Here is a 17,798-nt window from a genome sequence, read left to right as displayed (position 1 = left end):
TCTGTTTCCCTTCTTTATTTTTCACAAATGCTATTAAAAATTTGGTCTGTTGTCCATGGCCGGTGGAGCCGTGCCACGGAGGGTTCCTCCAGGAAAGGCATTAAGCTTAGCTGCCAATGTCACTAAGCAACTCTTGCAAAATGGTGGGTGGGAGGAATCTGAAACTCCTAATTGCTTTGAAGACAAAACAAGTTGATAGTTCCAAAATGTTTTACACTTGTTTACATGCGTGGGAGTGGGTCCGGACCGAGCGCGACTTGGTCTCTGTCACCTCTCCTATAAACAGCACTCGCATCCTCGTTTGCTGTCAGCGGCAGAGGCACTGCCAATTCCAGAAACTAGTTCTCTTGCCTGAGCTGAATGGAAGGGAGGGGATGAAGTGAGCAAGCTGCCTCCTGGCAGTAAATTAGGAACTTGGAGGAATGTGATCTCTTCTCTTACAGTGCCTTAGACTTAGTTGTCCAGCACTTGGGAACTCCCCATCTTGCTAATCTTACGTCTGGTTCCTAGGCACAGAAAGCAGCCAACAACTGGTAGAGCCCAGTCTAGATTTGACAGCCTTGACCTGAGGCCAAAGGCACCTTAGTGACTTCTATGAAGACTTCCATCCAGTAGCTCTTGGTTGGCAAAAGTCACTGGGATGCAAAGCCCAGGGAAGCAGCCAAGCAAAGAGCCTCCCTGAAAGGTTCTGGAGGCCAGAAAACTGCCATGTTATTAGGGCTGGTGGGAGCAGAACCTTCTTCACACTTTGACAGGAGAAAATATTTGAGAAGAAGCCACCAAGAGATACAGGATGGCTTTAGCTGGAAGCTAATGAGGTAAGGAAGAGCAATATGTGTAGCATGAGCTAGCCCGCAGAGAAGATGTACGACCACCGCTGCTGCGAAGTCAGACCTCTCATTGATTCATCATCACCATATTTCATAATATTTGCCTAGAAAGACGCACAAAGCCTATCAGGTTAAATTAATCCTAATGGCCAATTTTCATCTTATTCTAATTAAACAATTTCAATGTAATTAATGCAAGCATAGAAATTAGTCAAAATTACAAATGTAAATGTTGAACTTTAAATCAAAGGTCCTTTCTATTCCTCATCTTATGTAAAAGCACTTTAGAGTGCTTGCCTGTGAGGTGATCAGGATGTTAACCTTTGTCTGCACTGTGAAGGACGGAGGATACAAACTAAACAAAAAGAAAGAAAGAAAAAGAAAGCTATCCAGGAGCATGGAGCAACACACACACACACACACACACACACACACACACACACACACACACACACACACTCACACACACACGCAGAGACATGCACAACCTATGTTAGTCTATGAAAACAAACTCTCCCAAGGTGAACTGAATTAAAAGCTTTTTCTCCTCAAGATTCCAAAGCACTTGCCACTTTAGAGCAGTGTTTCGGAGACCCTTTAATACAGTTCCCCACTTCCTAGTGACCCCCAACCATAAAATTCTCCTCACTGCCACTTCATAACTGTAATTCTGCTGCTGTTCTAAATTATGATGTAAATTTCTTTCGGAGACAGAGGTTTGTCAAAGGGGTCGTGACCCTCAGGTTGGGAAACAATGCTCTAATGGATCCTGGGTTTTTTACAAAATACCTCTGTAAAAGACAGAAACCATGACCACAGCCACACACTAGACCACCAGCTCCTCCTCTCTCTGCAGGTGGACTCCTTCCTCTCTGTCCTGGATGAGCTGTTTCTCCTCCAGGGCTTTGGCTCCTTTAGTTGAAGGTGCTGCTTTATTAAAGTGAAAAAAAAAATGTCTTCCAACACCCAGTTAAATTTCTTGCTCTGAAACAATGAGTCCTAAGTAAATATCCTTTCAGGGAATTACCAGCTATGGTATTATGTCTTTAGCCTCAAAACTACTGGCATCTTGACGTGGATTTAAAGGCCATACAAGATAAATAACCTAAGTGATCCCCATCAAGATATTAAAAAGCCATCCTTCTCTTTTTGTAAAAATCCAAAGTGGATGGATTTTGAACTCTAGAGCAGAGAAAGAACAGGTCTCATGAAATGACCCCCCCATTTTCCCTAAAAAGGGGAGAGTAGTTATAAAAATATGAAAGAGAAATACATGTTTTCTTGCTTTGTTTTGTTTTAAGTTAAGAACTTTGTGTGGCTGAATCGCACTTCGAGTGAACCTGCAGTCTCGCCAGGCAGCTCTCGGTTGGGGAGAGTGCGTTCCTGCTACTCTTACTCAGAAAACGGCAACATTCTCTTTTCCCAAAAGGAGGCCTTTGTCATGACATGGTCCCCATCACCCCTCACTCCTGATTATATGAAAGAATTATTTGATAGCAATCAATTCACTATTACTGTTTGGGGACATTACAGAAGAAGAGCAGAATGGTTTAATAACATAATTGATTAGCGCAGTGATCACCATTAGGCTTAGTAATGATGGTGGGATCCCTATACCTTAGTTAATGGTCATGGACAAGTCATTCCGAACTGCCAAAGGTAGCAATGGCTCTATCTTCTACCCCATGGGAATGACACTTAGCCCGTCACATTTAAGGTTTGACCTTCACTGCACGGCATGATCTTAATCCCTAGATTTCATAATCTTAACTGGGCAACATTAAAATACAGATTGACTTCGGTTGGCAAGGATCTTTATGTTCTTTCCACTAGAAAAGCTATAAATTCAATGGCTGACCTTTTATTTCCAGGTCACAAGTGACACCCACTCGGCTTCGTCCATTCACACAGGATTTATGTTAGGGTTTGCAGGTTGAAGTCATGAAAGTTGAACTTTAATGAAATGTCTTTAAAGATGTGCACTTAAGCCAAAAATTTCCCACAAGAAATCGGTGATAGCTTGCTTCCAAACAGTGATTATCCCCCTGGCTCATCAATGGTCTCGACTGAATCTACTAATCGTTCACCTGGACTAAGTTTCTTTTAGAATCATTTTTTTTCCTGGGGGTCCAAATTAACTGTGTTTGGGAGGTCACAGCAGCACCTTCGCGTCCAGTTTGGATTTCTAAGTTGAAAGACTTTTGAGATCTCCCCTTCACCTTCCCACAACCCATCCATCTCCAGCTGGAAACGTTCCTCGTCCTTTTGTACCAAATCAATTGTATTGATGGGAGGCATTCGTTCAGGCTGTCAATCAGAGAAATGTGATCTGATGGGGCCCCAGTGCAGCGAGATAAGGAAGGAGGTCCAAAGCTGCTCGGGTCCACACCATCCGAATGAGATCAATGCTTCCCACCATACCCTCCCTGTCATGTAGCAACCCTGACTGTCACAATTAATAATGCAGAAGGAGCTGATTAGCTTAAGTAAAGTGCTCTCTGCTGTGTAAACACATAGAGATCTATGAGGCGAGGGCTGGACAGAAAAGAACAAAACATTATTTTTATTTTTCATGTGGACACACTCTCACTTTCCATTCTTCTCTTGTAACAATTACTGTACCAGCCACTCTGACAGAGTCAATAAATTGATCGGGGTCTTGAGGCAGTAGCAAGGCAGGCTAATCTGATGCACCATTATCTGCCCAGAGAGTGTAGGGTGGGGCACCCTCATGGAACAGAGAGCGGACGGGGAGGGAGCCGGTAGAGGAGAACCTGCCTGTCCTGCGTAGGTGAGTACCTCTCCACCTGTCACAACTGGAGCAGACAGATGCTTGTGCAGCAGGTGTGATTCAAGTGCTGGGAAAGAACGGGGCGGGATGGGGGGGGGGATCAGCCTTCAGCTTGGTTAAAGGATGCAGCCTAAGTAATACCATATGCACCACTTATTTGGGTCCCCATGGAGGCTCCATCACTGGCAGGATCTGCAATTCAATGAGGATCACCACCCCATTAGGGCTAATCATGTCAGCCGCCCTATCTGACAAAACAAACACCCAGACGCCGCCCCTCCCAGGCTCACAACTTGCTTCTGCACTCAGACTTTGTCCTCCCTTCCCTCACCAAGCATAAAGTTTAATTGTTTTTTAATGTGGAATTATACAGAGACTCTCCACTGCATTCCTTGACAGATTTACCCTTCGAGACTGAAACTGATGCTGTTAGTTGGGTCTCCACTTGCTCCTTGGGAATATACTAAGCATGTTCTTAATAAATATATATCATGGTGCTGGCCAACGGGGGAATAATGGCGTACTTGACAGAGAAGGGATGTGGGAGGCCGAAGCTGCAGACTCAGCTTCGGGGCTCTCACCCCTTTAACACTGCCCTGTCTTCTGATCTGCAGGCCCTTTGTTCTGAAGAGAGCTGAGACTCCAGTTTCACCTCAGAGCCTACCTAGCTTGAGAGGGGGTGGAAGGTAGCGATTGGGCTCTCAAGTCCTAGTTAGATTCAATATTGATGCAACACCAATGGAAGGAAGGAATTAATTCATGACTTTATCAAAATGTGACTTCTGAGGATCAGGAGGCTAAACAAGACAATCTTGGTCACATGATAAATCAACCCAGATCTGTCTACTTCCAAAGCCTGTGTTTTCTTCACTCTTTCCACCTGGAAAGGAGAAATCTCAAGACCATATGTCTTCATACACAATGCCTGCAAATTCCATACCCAGTGGGGATCACACCAAGCAAGGCTGAGAAATCTTCATGCTGAAAGCCCACTGTGCCTTTGCAAGTTCCAGTGTTCCACAAAATAAAGTTCAAGTGTCTCTTCCCCAGGTACACGCTCACCCATGACTAGACCCTCCCCCAGGTACATGTTCACCCATGACTAGACCCTCCCCCAGGTACACGCTACCCATGACTCGACCCTCCCCCAGGTACACGCTCACCCATGACTAGACCCTCCCCCAGATCCAGGGACATGCTAACTCATGACTAGGCCCTCCCCCAGATCTACGTACATGCTTATCCATGACTATGCTCTACCCCAGATCCAGGGACATGCTCACCCATGACTAGGCCCTCCCCCAGATCCAGGGACATGCTCACCCATAACTAGATACTTCCCCAGATCCAGGAACATGCTCACCCATGACTAGGGCCTCCCCCAGATCCAGGGACATGCTCACCTATGACTAGGGCCTCCCCCAGATCCAGGGACATGCTCACCTATGACTAGACACTTCCTCAGATCCAGGGACATGCTCACCTATGACTAGACACTTCTCCAGATCCAGGGACATGCTCACCCATGACTAGGCCCTCCCCTAGATCCAGGGACATGCTCACCTATGACTAGGGCCTGGTTTAAACTCTGGCCTCGCTGTTTAGCATTCTCAGCTGCTAACTTTATAAGACAGACCACACAAAGTAGTGTTCTCCACCCACACTCTAAGTACCCACTTGGTATACACTATCCCTGTCTGCAAAGGCATGTTCTTCTACCATGGATGCTTCTCCTACAATATCCCCCTCCCCACCATGACACTTCTCCCCCAGAGTTCTTCCTGCTCTTCGGTCCCAGGGACAGATCACACATGTTCCCACTGTGTCACCTGCCAGACCTTACTGTAATCTGCATACTTCCTCCCTGGCAGTCTGTGAGCTCTGTAGGTGGTGACTGGATTACATATACCCATGGCCTTCTTAGCTCTACATGGTCTGAGGAATACAGTAGATGCCCAATAACCTCCGACTTCCCTCACCTTGAGATCCATTACTTAGGTGACAAGTGGGAGACATGAGCTGGGAAGCCGGGTGCTCTCTGACTCTTATGCCCAACTCAATGCCTCTCCTGCTTTCCTCCTATGCACAGGACTGATGTATGATTGATCTCATCACTGGGCCTTCCCAAGCATTGTCCTATCCCATGGTACCACTCGTTCCTCATCCATACATGTAAACACACATGACGAGGCATCATGGGGACTGTGCCGAGGGGCAAGGCTGTAGGTCATGAGAACTGGCCTACAGTTCTTCTGTTAACTCAAGGAGGCAAGCTGCCTATCCAGCCTGTCCTGAACACTTCCTCCAGCAGCCAAGGCAGCTCCATGGGGACCCGAGGTTATTTTTACTCCGTGCTCATGTTCAGACTTGGGATAAAGAGGGCAGCACACAGAGGCAAGGACCAGTTGTGCTAACCCTGTACCAGGGCCAACATAGAAATGGTGGAAGTCACAAGTCCCTGTGACTCAGGGGCGTGTGGAAAATATTAGGGCAGTGGTAACTTACTTCGGCTCTGCTACCAGGGAGCACTGGGAGCTTTAGCAAAATCCTCATGAAGGTGTTAGGGAGAGGCACGTGCCAAGGTCTGTGCTTCAGTGGATAGACAATATTGTGAGGCATAGCTCCAGAAGAGATGTCACGATGACAGCATTTTCCTTTATCTTCAGCACAAACTCAGAAGGGTACTGAGGGGCTGAGGAGACAGGAGGAGTCAGCAGCTCTTTGTGGGAACTCTCCCTGGGTTGGAACTGTGTGGCCTTCAGACTGCCAAAGTCTTGGACTCATTAGCAGCTCCGGGAAGGGCCCTGGCCAGTCACCACCTGGCTACTCAATCATTCCCTCACGTGGACAGTCAGCACTTAAGAGTGGAGGGGCCCTGTGTGGCGGCGGCTCCTGGTGGTGGAGGGGGGGCGGGTTTCCCTGCAAAGGCTGAATGGACTGTGGGAACCCACTGTGTTGAGCCCTCCTGGACTTCATGCTGCAGGGAGGGTGATGGGCTCAGTTTCCTGTTCTCTGAGCTCTGTTGACTCAGGCTCCGCAGAGCCCAGGGCTGTTCTTCTATAGAGGAAGCACCTGGCTCAAGGTCTGGTTGCTGGGTGAACCTCAGAGGCACGGGAGGGTACTGTGTACAGAGCCCCCGTGAGCTGAGCCACATGCTCTCTATACAGCTTTCTCAGAGGCCACAGTGACACAGTGAGAGGTGTCCTACCCCAGGGGGCTGTCCTGACTACTTCCCGGACCTTAAACAGCAGCTGAAAAGAGACACCTCATCTCTCTCTCTCTCTCTCTCTCTCTCTCTCTCTCTCTCTCTCTCTCTCGCTCTCTCTCTCTTCCATCTCTGTATATCTCTGTGTCTCTGCCCCCCCCTCTCTCTCACACACACACACACACACACACACACTCACACTATAAGTCTCCGTAACACATGGGGAAGGAGTGGAGGACAAAACTGTATGAAAACCAATACTAAGAGAAAGAAGAGGCAACAGGGAAGTTAAAAGGCTCATGAGGCTTCTCAGAGAGTGGGAAAATGTCATGTGGGAGATACTCTTGATAGCCTGACCGGGATGTACTGCTTCTTCTTTCATGGAATCAACTTTATTTAGACATAAGAACATGATCATTATGGGGTAATGAGCCAAGATCTGAGGCAATCAATATGACCTTACGCTAGCTTTCCCAACAGCTAAATTTTGAACTAAAATGGGACTCAGTTTCAGATAATGGGAGCAAAGTAGAAATCTGGTAGCCAGGTACCTTTCTGTGCTATTGCTCGGACGGTGGAGTATGATACGGAGATGATGTCTGGAGCTGCAGCAGCTATTCTGGGATGGGGGGACCAAACATAATGACAGAAAGACAACATGCCAAGGATGACAGAGCATAACTTTAGAAAAAACATGGGTTCCTGCTGGAGTCTCACAGCAGCTGGAACAATGGGAACCACTCATGGTTTTCTTGTCTTTTAAGAAAAATATCCTTGATCAGCTCAAGTTATACTTAACTGGCTTTCCTCCTATTAGGTAGATACTATTGTTGATTTCATTAAATAGATGTGAAAGCTGAATTTCAAAGGGGAACATACATACGGACATAGCCATTATGTGAAGTCAGGCCACTCCCATTCCATAGCTAGTGGCTTTATGCGTGTTCTAGAGAAATCAGACTAGAGTGGTAAGGACACGTCCCCTATCCTAGAATGATGGAGATATTCCTCTTCTGTGCAAACTATTAGCCAACTGTCTCTACCTCCTGCCTGTTACCTACAGCCCCACTTCCTACTCTCTGAGTCACTGATACAGAGCTGCAAAACTGTACGCAGGGTTGTAAAAATATTGGAAACAGTAAAGAAGACATCATGAATTAAAAACCAAGTGAGTGATGAATCTGAGGTGTTTGGGCAGCAGTGGCCATGCTGCGTGCAGGACCGCACTGCAGGCTTGAACGTGGTGCAGTGTGTACTTCTGCATGACCATCCATGCATTTTCACACGGTGCGGCACCAACAAGTGCTGCCCGAATCACCTCGGTTCGAAGAGAGACTATTGCAAGTTATGAATTGTAGTGTTTTTATTAATCATGCAGAGCTTTCTGCGCTTACAGAAACATAATGATTTCATTACGGAAAAACAAAGACTTTAAATATTTTCCTACTATTTTTCCAACTGTCAGCATGTTTGTATCAGATTAGTTTGATTATCATATTAGATCTTTGGGTTATCTTGGAACATTTAATTAAAACTTTTTTGTGTGTGTGTTGTTGACTTGAGTTTCATAAAACATTTGTTAAATGAATTTTGGTTTGTATATGGATAGAATTTCCAACAATTTCTCGATGGCCCTAAACAGGCTTCTGCCAGTTTGTTAATAGGCATGTATTACAAACGATATTCCCAGTATTGATAATTTTAAAATCAAAATGTTGATGAACTCTGAAAATTGTTGAAGATCATCTACATCTTGCAGTATCAGATAAATGATCACATCAATTTCATTAGTATACAAATTTACTGAAATCCTTAATAAATTATAAATCATATGCCTATCAAAATTACTTTATAATGAATTTCTTTATGATTAATTATAAGTAAACATTTGATTTGAACACTAGTTTTAAATACCTATGAGCCTGAGGTCAGGTAATGCTCGTGGGGCAAGGGTGGGTGGAAGTGAGAAGTGAGAACAGTGTCGTTCCTGGTTCCCTCCACTCTTCCACGCTCCTCAACATAACAACCACCACATCTTCAATATTTTCTCTTCTTCCTCTATGATATCTTAATTTCCCCTGAAATTACCTCTCTATTGCTGTTGATTTCATATTAATGTTGGGGGAAAAAGGCAGCAATATTTACCAGCAATATTTACTTGTGAGACTGCATGGTCCCCACTACAATTCTTAGAATGCTTATCAGTTTATATCAACTAAGATTCTCCCTCCATCTTTTTATTTTGGAGACAGGCGCTGCACCATTTCCAGCATGCTGGATGACAGGAATGCAACATGCTCTGGAGAAAAGAAGGTCCCACTGGTTGAATGAGTTTTAAAGAGAGTCACATAGCTTGCCAGGGCATCAGCTGCCAAGCCCAGGTGCCTTGCACTATTCCATGCTGAGGGCTCCTCTGAGTTCACGCCGAATAGGCGGCACGGCTTTGTGCCCTGGCCCTACAACCTTGGTGATGTGGTTTGAGGAAATCACTTCCTCTTATTAAATCCGTTTTCTATGTTATTAAAACTGTAGACTAGAAATAACAACAATATATCTTTTCTAAGGGATGCTTTTAGGATCAAATGAACACACACACACATTCAGGCACATTATGTATTATACACATCCGCATAAACATATATATTTAACACACATACACACACATCACAACCTTAGATAAGAAACCAGGCTATAAAAACAAAATTACTGAGGAAAAAGAGAGAAAGCACAACCGTCACCAACATGACACTTAGCTCCTGAGTGAGACCTGAGGGCAAAGCACTAACGTGCACTCTTCTGAGCCTGGTCTTGGGCTAGATGGCCTATTTGTACAGAAGCCCACAAACCCTACAAGCAGCACTTCCCCCAGGAAGACTGAGAAAACATGCAGCCTAGGAGGGGGCTGAGGCAGGTCTTCAGAATGGCCGAATTCAGTTTTATTTCTACTGGACCTAGGAAGCGAGAGCCTGGCCTCAAACCAGCTCTGGGGACAACAGTCGTAAGGTTTCACTGTACACAGCTCGGTGTGAAGATGGTGTTTGGGGAAGTTAGCTAGGAGGAGACTGAGTGAAGCCTTGGCTCCCTCAGTACCTTGGTGGAGTTTACTCGTTCTTTAGATTGCCAAGTGCCAATGCATGCCAGCTATAGAACCCTAAGGCGCATAGGCCCCAGACTTTGAGCTATGGGGTGGTTAATACAGAATACCAACTTGGCCAATGAGTAACTTTTCAAAGTTAAGAGCACAAGAGATTTTTATCTGCTGTTCCTCTTCAATCAGCTGAAGGAAATGCTCAAACCCACCTGGAGGGTGGGGCAGGATGGGAAGGGACAAGCACATTGTTACTCTCTAAAAGAAATCCGTTCCTTTTGTGCTCGTCAGTCGTGCCTTTGCTTAACTGCCCTGCTGTACTTGTCTTTCCGTGGCCAGGAAGTCATGTGGGGTGAGTGGGCGGGAGGACGGCAGTGGGCTTCAGCTCATGGGAATGTGCTGACAGAGCCTGGAGCTCTGTGAGGATACAATACCTGAGTGGACATTTCTCAGAAAGCAGAGGGAGGGGTTCCCGGCTGGCCGGAAAGGATTCTGGTTGTCTCTGCTTGGTCTGGGGAAGGTAGAGGTGCATGCTTCCTTTCTTAGGATGGTCTCAAATGTTACCTATCACCTGGTTGGCAAGAATTAAAAATGGCTTGTGTGTGTTTAGGAATAATGTACAAGAACCTTATTATCAGACTACAGTTAGATGAGGGCAGAAAAACAATCCAGTCTCTCCTGTCCCTTCTACTCTATGGAATAGTCTAAGAGCCATTCTGTGCTTTTGAAACCCCTTAGCCTATTCACTATGACTTTACTTTTTTCTTCGGAGACAGGTTCTTTTACAGCATAGTCTAGTCTAAAACTCTCCATGTAGCCCAAGCTAGCCTTAAACTCATGATCCTCCTGCCTCAGCCTCCCAAGTCCTGGGATTATAGCTGTGTGACCGTGCCTAGTCACACTGCACGACTAAAGTCAGTGCTATTGTTTCTTCATGTCTGTTTTTTCTACTGCACTCTCTAGAACTTCAGGGCAGTTGGTATTCCTTGCATTTTGTAAGTGTTAAAAAATATAATAAGCAGTTAAATAAATATTAAAGTGGTTGAAATTGTGAAGACTTTTACAGATTACTTAAGTTGTGGTTAGGACTTCAGCCAGGCCTCAGGAACGTGACACCAAGATTGGGCATGGATTGAAAACCTCTTCACGTCTCTATACTCCACTTTCTCTGTGGATGGCTACCCAAGGTGGCAGGGTGGGTGCTGTGGGCATCAGGTGAGGTAGTGGGTGTCAGTGCCATGGTTCACTCTGTGGAAACTTTTCGGGATGATGCATTCATTGTGAACACAAGGCCAAAGTGGTCATACTGTAGGCAGTGTACGGGGTGAGGCAGCTGAGACTTACTTAGCAGAAGTTTCAGCAAACTGGAACTATACCAAGCTGAGCCAGTCTCCTGGGGTTTTAAGTAGCATTTCAGATGGCACAGCTCTGTTGATGCAGAGTGGTAACAGCTCCGGTGGTAGAGAGAAAATGCTTGTTTTTAATACTGTTAGCATTAATTTTTCATTGTAAAGAATGCATCCTCATCAGAGCCTGAATCAAGATGAACTCTCTGTTCAGTCTTCCTGTGTGAGAACGTATGTATCTATTTATTAACTAATTGTTAATAAATAGTGAACTTTTTTATTTTGCTCTAAGTAAATTCCTGTTCATAATAGTTCTTGTTTTTAGAGACCAGATTAGATCAGGGCATACAGTTACAATGGCCCCCAGCTTTCTATCTGAAGAGTGGTGAGGTCTGTATCATTAAGGGCCGAGTGCAGCACATGGATGGTGTACAAAGAGAGTCAATACTCAGGCATTCTCCACGAGTTAGCACCAACCACCATGGGGACAGACACTAAATAAGATGAGCTGCAGGAGGAGGTGAGATAGAAGTTCTCAGAGCAGGTAGGCTTTCCATAGTCCATAGGGAACTGGCCATGTCTCCTGGTGAGTGCAGCTTCAATGTATGCAAGAGTAAGGTGTGGGCCAGGCGACAGGCGCAGAAAAAGCAAGCAGAGGAACCAGGAGGAAGAAGAGGACAGATCACTTGGCAGAGCATCTAGCCAGAGCCAGAAGCCAGAGTATGAATGGAAACGGGCTTCCACGAGTGTAAGTGGGATGCATTTATCCCTCAACGACAGAGGATCCTCTGGAGTAAAAGTAGACTGGCAGGGAAAGAAGGGGAACAACAGCTTTCAATTATCCATGCCATCGTTCCCCACCAATCATTGCAGATGATGAATAGGTGTAATAAAAGCCAATATTCCATTTTTCCAATTTACATGAAAAGGAGGTCATAATACATTGTTACGCAGAAGAAACAGCAGGTTACTAAACAGTGGATGTAATACGACCTTATTTTTGCAATATACTTGAATGTGTAGAAACAGCCAGGGTGGATTTATATAGAAACATTAACAGTAGGACTACTAGTGATTCTTAGTATTTCTCTCATCTGTATTTCCCACAATTAACATGCATCATGACTGTAATAAGATAAAATCACCATCGAAAAATAGGTTTTATCTTTTGTTGATAGGTTTATGCAACTTAGTATGATGTTATCTAGATTCATCCATACTGTGGCAAGTATCAGGATGCTCTTCATTTTAAGAAATGACAACTCTTACATTGCATGTGTAAACCATATTTTAGGATAAATGTTTTCAAAGCAATTATGAAACTTCCAAACTCACTAAGAAAAATGTCTGCATTAGAAGGTATAGGGAATAAGTAGATAAATGGAAGAACCATCCTCTCTAGGATGGCATAGGAATGCCAAGAGATTTCCACCAGGAAATGGGTTTGGGGGAAAGGAGGACCATTTCATCTCACATCTGTTCATTAACTCAGTGCTGGATTCTTCTGTCTTGTTCTCAGACAGGGTCTCATCATCCATCCCAGGCTGATCTGGAACTTTCAGTCTTCCTGCCTTTGCCTCCCAAGTGCTGGATTATAGGCAAGGGTTCCTGTTCCTGGCTCTTCTGCATTTACAAATCTGTCTGGATGACTCTGACTTTCACTCACGAAGAGTCAGAGATAAGGAAAACATTTGTCTGACTGACTTTATTGGTGGAGTGTCAGAGAGCAAACTTCTGATCCCCTGGGAAAGCTTTCCTAATTTTAGCTAATACCAACTTTTGGGCCTTACAGCAAAGCTATCTCAGGACAACCACAAGCTTGCTTAGGAAGTGAGGAATCTGGGGGCGTTCAAATTATATTGTTAAAAACCTTGTTAGCCAACACCGGTGTTACAGGTTTATTAGAACAACTATTTGGGAGACTGAGGCAGAAGAGCATGGCCTAACTGGACTACTGAGTGAGTTCAAGGTCATCCTGGGCAATTTAATAAGAACCGGTCTTAAAAGTTTTTGAAAAGTAAAAGCAAGACTTGGGATCAGTGGTAGAGCCTAGCATCTATGAGGTAATCCCCTGTACAGCATGCATACATGCACACACACACACACACACACACACACACACACACACACACACACACACAGTGATGGTTTGACTAGGTATGGCCCCCCCATGTTTGCTTGACCTATAGGGAGTGGCATTATTTAGAGGTGTGACTTTGCTGGAGTGGGTGTGACCTTGTTGGAGGAACTGTGTCCCTGTGGGGATGGGCTTTGAGTTTTTTTTTATGCAGAAGCTACAGCCAGTAAGGCACACTCCTTTTGTTGCCTGCGGATCAAGATGTTGAACTCTCAGCTCCTTCTCCAGCACCATGTCTGCCTGCATGTCCCGCTATGAAGATAATGGATCAAAATCTCTGAAATTGTAAACCAGCCCCAATTAAATATTTTCCTTTATAAGAGTCGATGTAGTCATGGTGTCTCTTCACAGCAATAAAAACTGAAGATACACACACACACACACACACACACACACCCTGTAAAAAAATAACTTTAACTAATGACTTCTTACAAGGAGTCTGTATTTAAGGTCTACTGTTACTTGTCATCTATATCTAATACTTATTTTGAACAGTTTATTCTTAAAATGTTAGCATATATATCATAAAATAGTAATATTTGGGGAATGCAAATTTTATTTTAAGGCATAAGACTAGATAGGTACATAGAGAGGGTGGAAAAAGACAGTTCCATCCTTACAACTTCTCATGAGATGATTAGGAATGGCTTTCTTCAAGCCAAATGTGACAGGTGTCACCGTGGTCAGAACATTTAAGCTATTGTCACCACAATGCCAAATATTTAGTGGAAAACAAAAAGAATTCAGTCCTAGATGCCAATACTGGGCCTAAATGACATCATTCATCCAGATGCGTGCAAAATCTGGATTGTTAAGAATTGAAGTTTTGTGATCAACATCATGAAGACTCGGTTTTTGAACTAAACAAGGCACTTATGAAACAAAGTCATACTGGAAAAACACATTTTCATTATAAAGAGATAAATGAAAAAGACACACACAGTTCAGGTTATATGAATTAGTTTGTATAAAATATCATGCAAAATACCAAACAAGATACTTCAAAGTTGCAGTTTTCAGGTTCTCAACGAATCAATTTGAGCATACCCAAGCTTTGAAACAAAAAACCAGAAACAACCATCCAACTGAACTATGGGAGTCCCTCTGGCTGACCCTTCGCTGTGCCAGAACATGGAAGTTCAGCGCACAAAGCTAAAGCATCTTCTAAGACAGATATTCTCAGGCAATGGTACAACTTCAAACCACCAGTAAAACATCTGAATATTTGAAGGCATGACAAAGTAAGCAAATACGTGGGAAAATTTTAGGAGAGGTACTGAGTAGGGTTTTAATCTCAGACACCATGTGCAAGCCAGAGATTCAAGGGGAGAGGGGTCCCTCTTCTCAGGCCCTCCCTTTTTGGCTTAGTGCTGGACTTTGTGGGGTGCTGCTTCAGGGTAGAAAGGAAGGAGAAGCAGCACTGTGGATAAGCGCAGTAAAGCAGAGCCCTGGAAGAAGGCAGTGGACTCAGGAAGCACTTATACACCAGGCAGCTGACGCCACACAGCTGAGCATAGGCACAGAACCGCACGGAGAAAATGTCAAGCCATGCTAAGAACCTCGTGGACAAAATAATTTCTTGGAGCCAATTAGGAAATACATGGCCATATTCTAGTTAGGAAACGGAGGAGTCGTTTATTCTACAAGCTTGGACCTGATTCTGTGTTTTTTAAACCTCTACACATACTCCTTGGGACCCAGAGGTTTGTTGCTTCTCAACCCTCAGCGGCCACTTCAAGCCTGTTTTGAAAGAGCTCCTCTTAGCCTACGCAGATCTAAACACAACTCTCTCTTGTGCTCGGTCAGCTCTGGGGATTCTGAGCTCTACTGTCAATCAGCCACCTCCACATGCCATTCGGCTTAGCCCCTCCCACTCTCAGCACCTCGCTTCCCCAGTGGCCAGCAATCACCTCCTCGGGACCAACATCAGTAACTTAATAAAGAGCTTAGAAACCCTTTGTCCTCACCCACCCCACTTTCTTTTAGAAAGTTTGCCAGTTTCCCGGGGCCATAAAATGAGAGGAGTGGCTGGTCTCCCTCCCCACATATGCTTCGATACCATGGAAACCAGGTTCCATGGGGCACATGTCTGTCTGCTTACAGCTAGAGAGACATGGCTGCCTCAAGGAGGGAATGCACACAGTTCAGCCTAGCAACCTTAACTTGCCATGGCAAAAGCAGTCTGGCCCAGAAGCCCCCCTCTCCTACCCCAATACCCTAAGCAAAGATTCCAGGACCATTGTTTATGGTTCCTGAGAACAAGGAGAAAACATGGCTTACAGGGCTGGGAAAGATGGAGTCAGGAGGAAAGGAACTGAAGAGGGGCTCAGGCATGTGGCCTGGTGCGCCCCAAGACACATTAAACTGCACCTGATCAATAAAACACGCTGCACCACATACGGAAAAGATGAGAGCGGCCCACCTGTGTCTGTTGAGGGATATTTACAAAGCTTGGATCCCGTGGTCCAACACTGACGAATCGGTTTGCGGGGGAGGTGCTGGGTGTCGAGTAGGCTGTGAAGGGAAGGGACACATGCGTTCAGGAAGCAGCACGAGATTGCACACACAAACAACACCAAAACACACAGTCTCTGAGCCTGTGCAGCTGATTAATGCAAACGCTGGAGCTAGCAAAGGATCTGGCTAGCGAAGGGGGGGGGGCAGGGATTGACACCCGGGGACTGCTAGAGTTAAAGGACATGGAGTTGGGGCTCAGAGGAGTTGTTTTCTCCTCCCATCATCCAAATTAGAACATGCAGGACATTTGCGAAGTTTACTCTGTATGTTAAATATGAGCCCTGGGGTGGAGAGAGACACCCTGGTCTTAGCCACAGGGAGAAAGGAGTGAAGTAGGAAACAGAGGGGCCCCGTTCATGTTATAGCCATGCTTTCTCAACCGCTACACTTGGACGAGCCACAAACCAACTCTGGGCCTCCAAGCTAGAGATGGAAGAAGCGTGTAAGGAAGGAATGAAGGGGGTCTCCAGGAAGGAGGAGCGAGCAGCCTTTCAGGGCCAGCTGCGTGTCTAGAATCTTCATGATGCCAGCTGTGCTTAAAACCTCTGAGTTGCCACTTGTCCATTCTTAGGACCTTTGCAGATGCAAACTGAGCTCTCTCTGGGACCTTGCTTATCACATTAGAGTTCACTAACCTCACTATACATGGAAGATTTGTTGGTTTGTGTTTAGGAGCTTCTTTGATGGAGAAAAGAAAATCAGGGGCTTTTTGTGAACCCAAATAAATTTGGATGCTGCATGAATTCACATCACCACAAACTTCAAAAATTATTTCTTTGTTCTAGAGTCTTTAGATTGCTATTGAATTGTAACTTTTATTTTTAATTCTCTCTCCCTCCTCTCTCTCTCTCTCTCTATCTCTCTCTCTCTCTCTCTCTCTCTCTCTCTCTCTCTCTCTGTGTGTGTGTGTGTGTGTGTGTGTGTATGTGTGTGTGCGTGAATATGTACATGTGGATACATATACCTAAGGAATTCAGATTCTGATACCTAAGGTGTCAGATTCCCCGGAGCTGGAGTTCGGTCGTGAACTGCCTGACCCAGGGCTGGAGATGAAACTAGGGCCCTCCGCAAAAGCAGTACCTATTTATAACTACTGAGCTAGCCCCAAATGTCTACATTCTAAAAGCAATTTTTCAAAACTATCTCTAGATGTACACTATCTAAGGGGGAGGAAGGGAAGACCTCACAATTCTGCCAGGGCAGTTTTGCCTTTGTTAACATCACCCATTTCTCCTCGAGGTTCTGCTCTACAGAGGAGGGCCCATGCTGCTTGTCCCCACTCTTAAACACACACAGGGATATGATTCCTACTAACTTGGCCCAAGTCCTGTTGGCTATGCTGGAAAGAGATGAGCCGTGCAGACAGGTCTGTGATGGTCACATGGTATAGCTGAGACATGGAGCAGCTGAGTTAAAATGCTGAGCGCAGGATGAACCCCAGGACCCTCTGAGATCAGGGTAGGATCGTTTTAGCAGCCGTCATCCAATAGCGGCTTTACACAGAAGGATGGGGATGCTTCATGTCATAGTCTACTAATGGGAATCTGCTGATTTCCTCTGGGACACCTTCTACGCCAGGCAGGTTTGAGTTGAGAGCTAGCTCTGCGTTCAGTCACAAGCCTGAGTTACTTGTGCCTCTTAGCCTATGACTTTGCTTTGATACACTCTAGGAAATATCAAAAAAAAGTAAATGGAAAATATGAATTATAGTTGCCTGGCAGTATAGTTACCTGTTTCTAGAACACAAAAGGATGGAAGAGAGAGACAAGATGGAGGCCAGCACTGAAATCACCTCTTGAATCTGTTACTCAGAGGGGAAAGAATTCTTCTCATTGTGAGTAGGTGGGTGGTTTACACAGGCAGAGAAACGTGTGGACGTGTGTC

At 45.1% G+C, this 17,798-nt stretch overlaps 1 protein-coding gene across 4 annotated transcripts in view; it reads right to left on the bottom strand.

The window, feature by feature from the left end:
- Nfia (nuclear factor I A) overlaps positions 1–17,798 on the bottom strand; it is a 335,086-nt gene that overhangs the window by 14,326 nt on the left and 302,962 nt on the right. For 3 of the 4 annotated variants that reach the window (XM_075946348.1, XM_075946347.1, XM_075946350.1), the window contains one exon: positions 15,820–15,911. The exons of the other annotated variant lie outside the window; for it this stretch is intronic. In XM_075946348.1, coding sequence (XP_075802463.1) covers positions 15,820–15,911 — 92 coding nt within the window. The remainder of the gene's footprint in view (positions 1–15,819; positions 15,912–17,798) is intronic. 4 annotated transcript variants of the gene reach the window in all.

The sequence above is a fragment of the Microtus pennsylvanicus genome, chromosome 13, assembly GCF_037038515.1.
Source record: "Microtus pennsylvanicus isolate mMicPen1 chromosome 13, mMicPen1.hap1, whole genome shotgun sequence".
In the NCBI taxonomy this organism is placed as follows: Eukaryota; Metazoa; Chordata; class Mammalia; order Rodentia; family Cricetidae; genus Microtus; species Microtus pennsylvanicus.
This window is presented reverse-complemented; position numbering and strand designations above follow the sequence as displayed.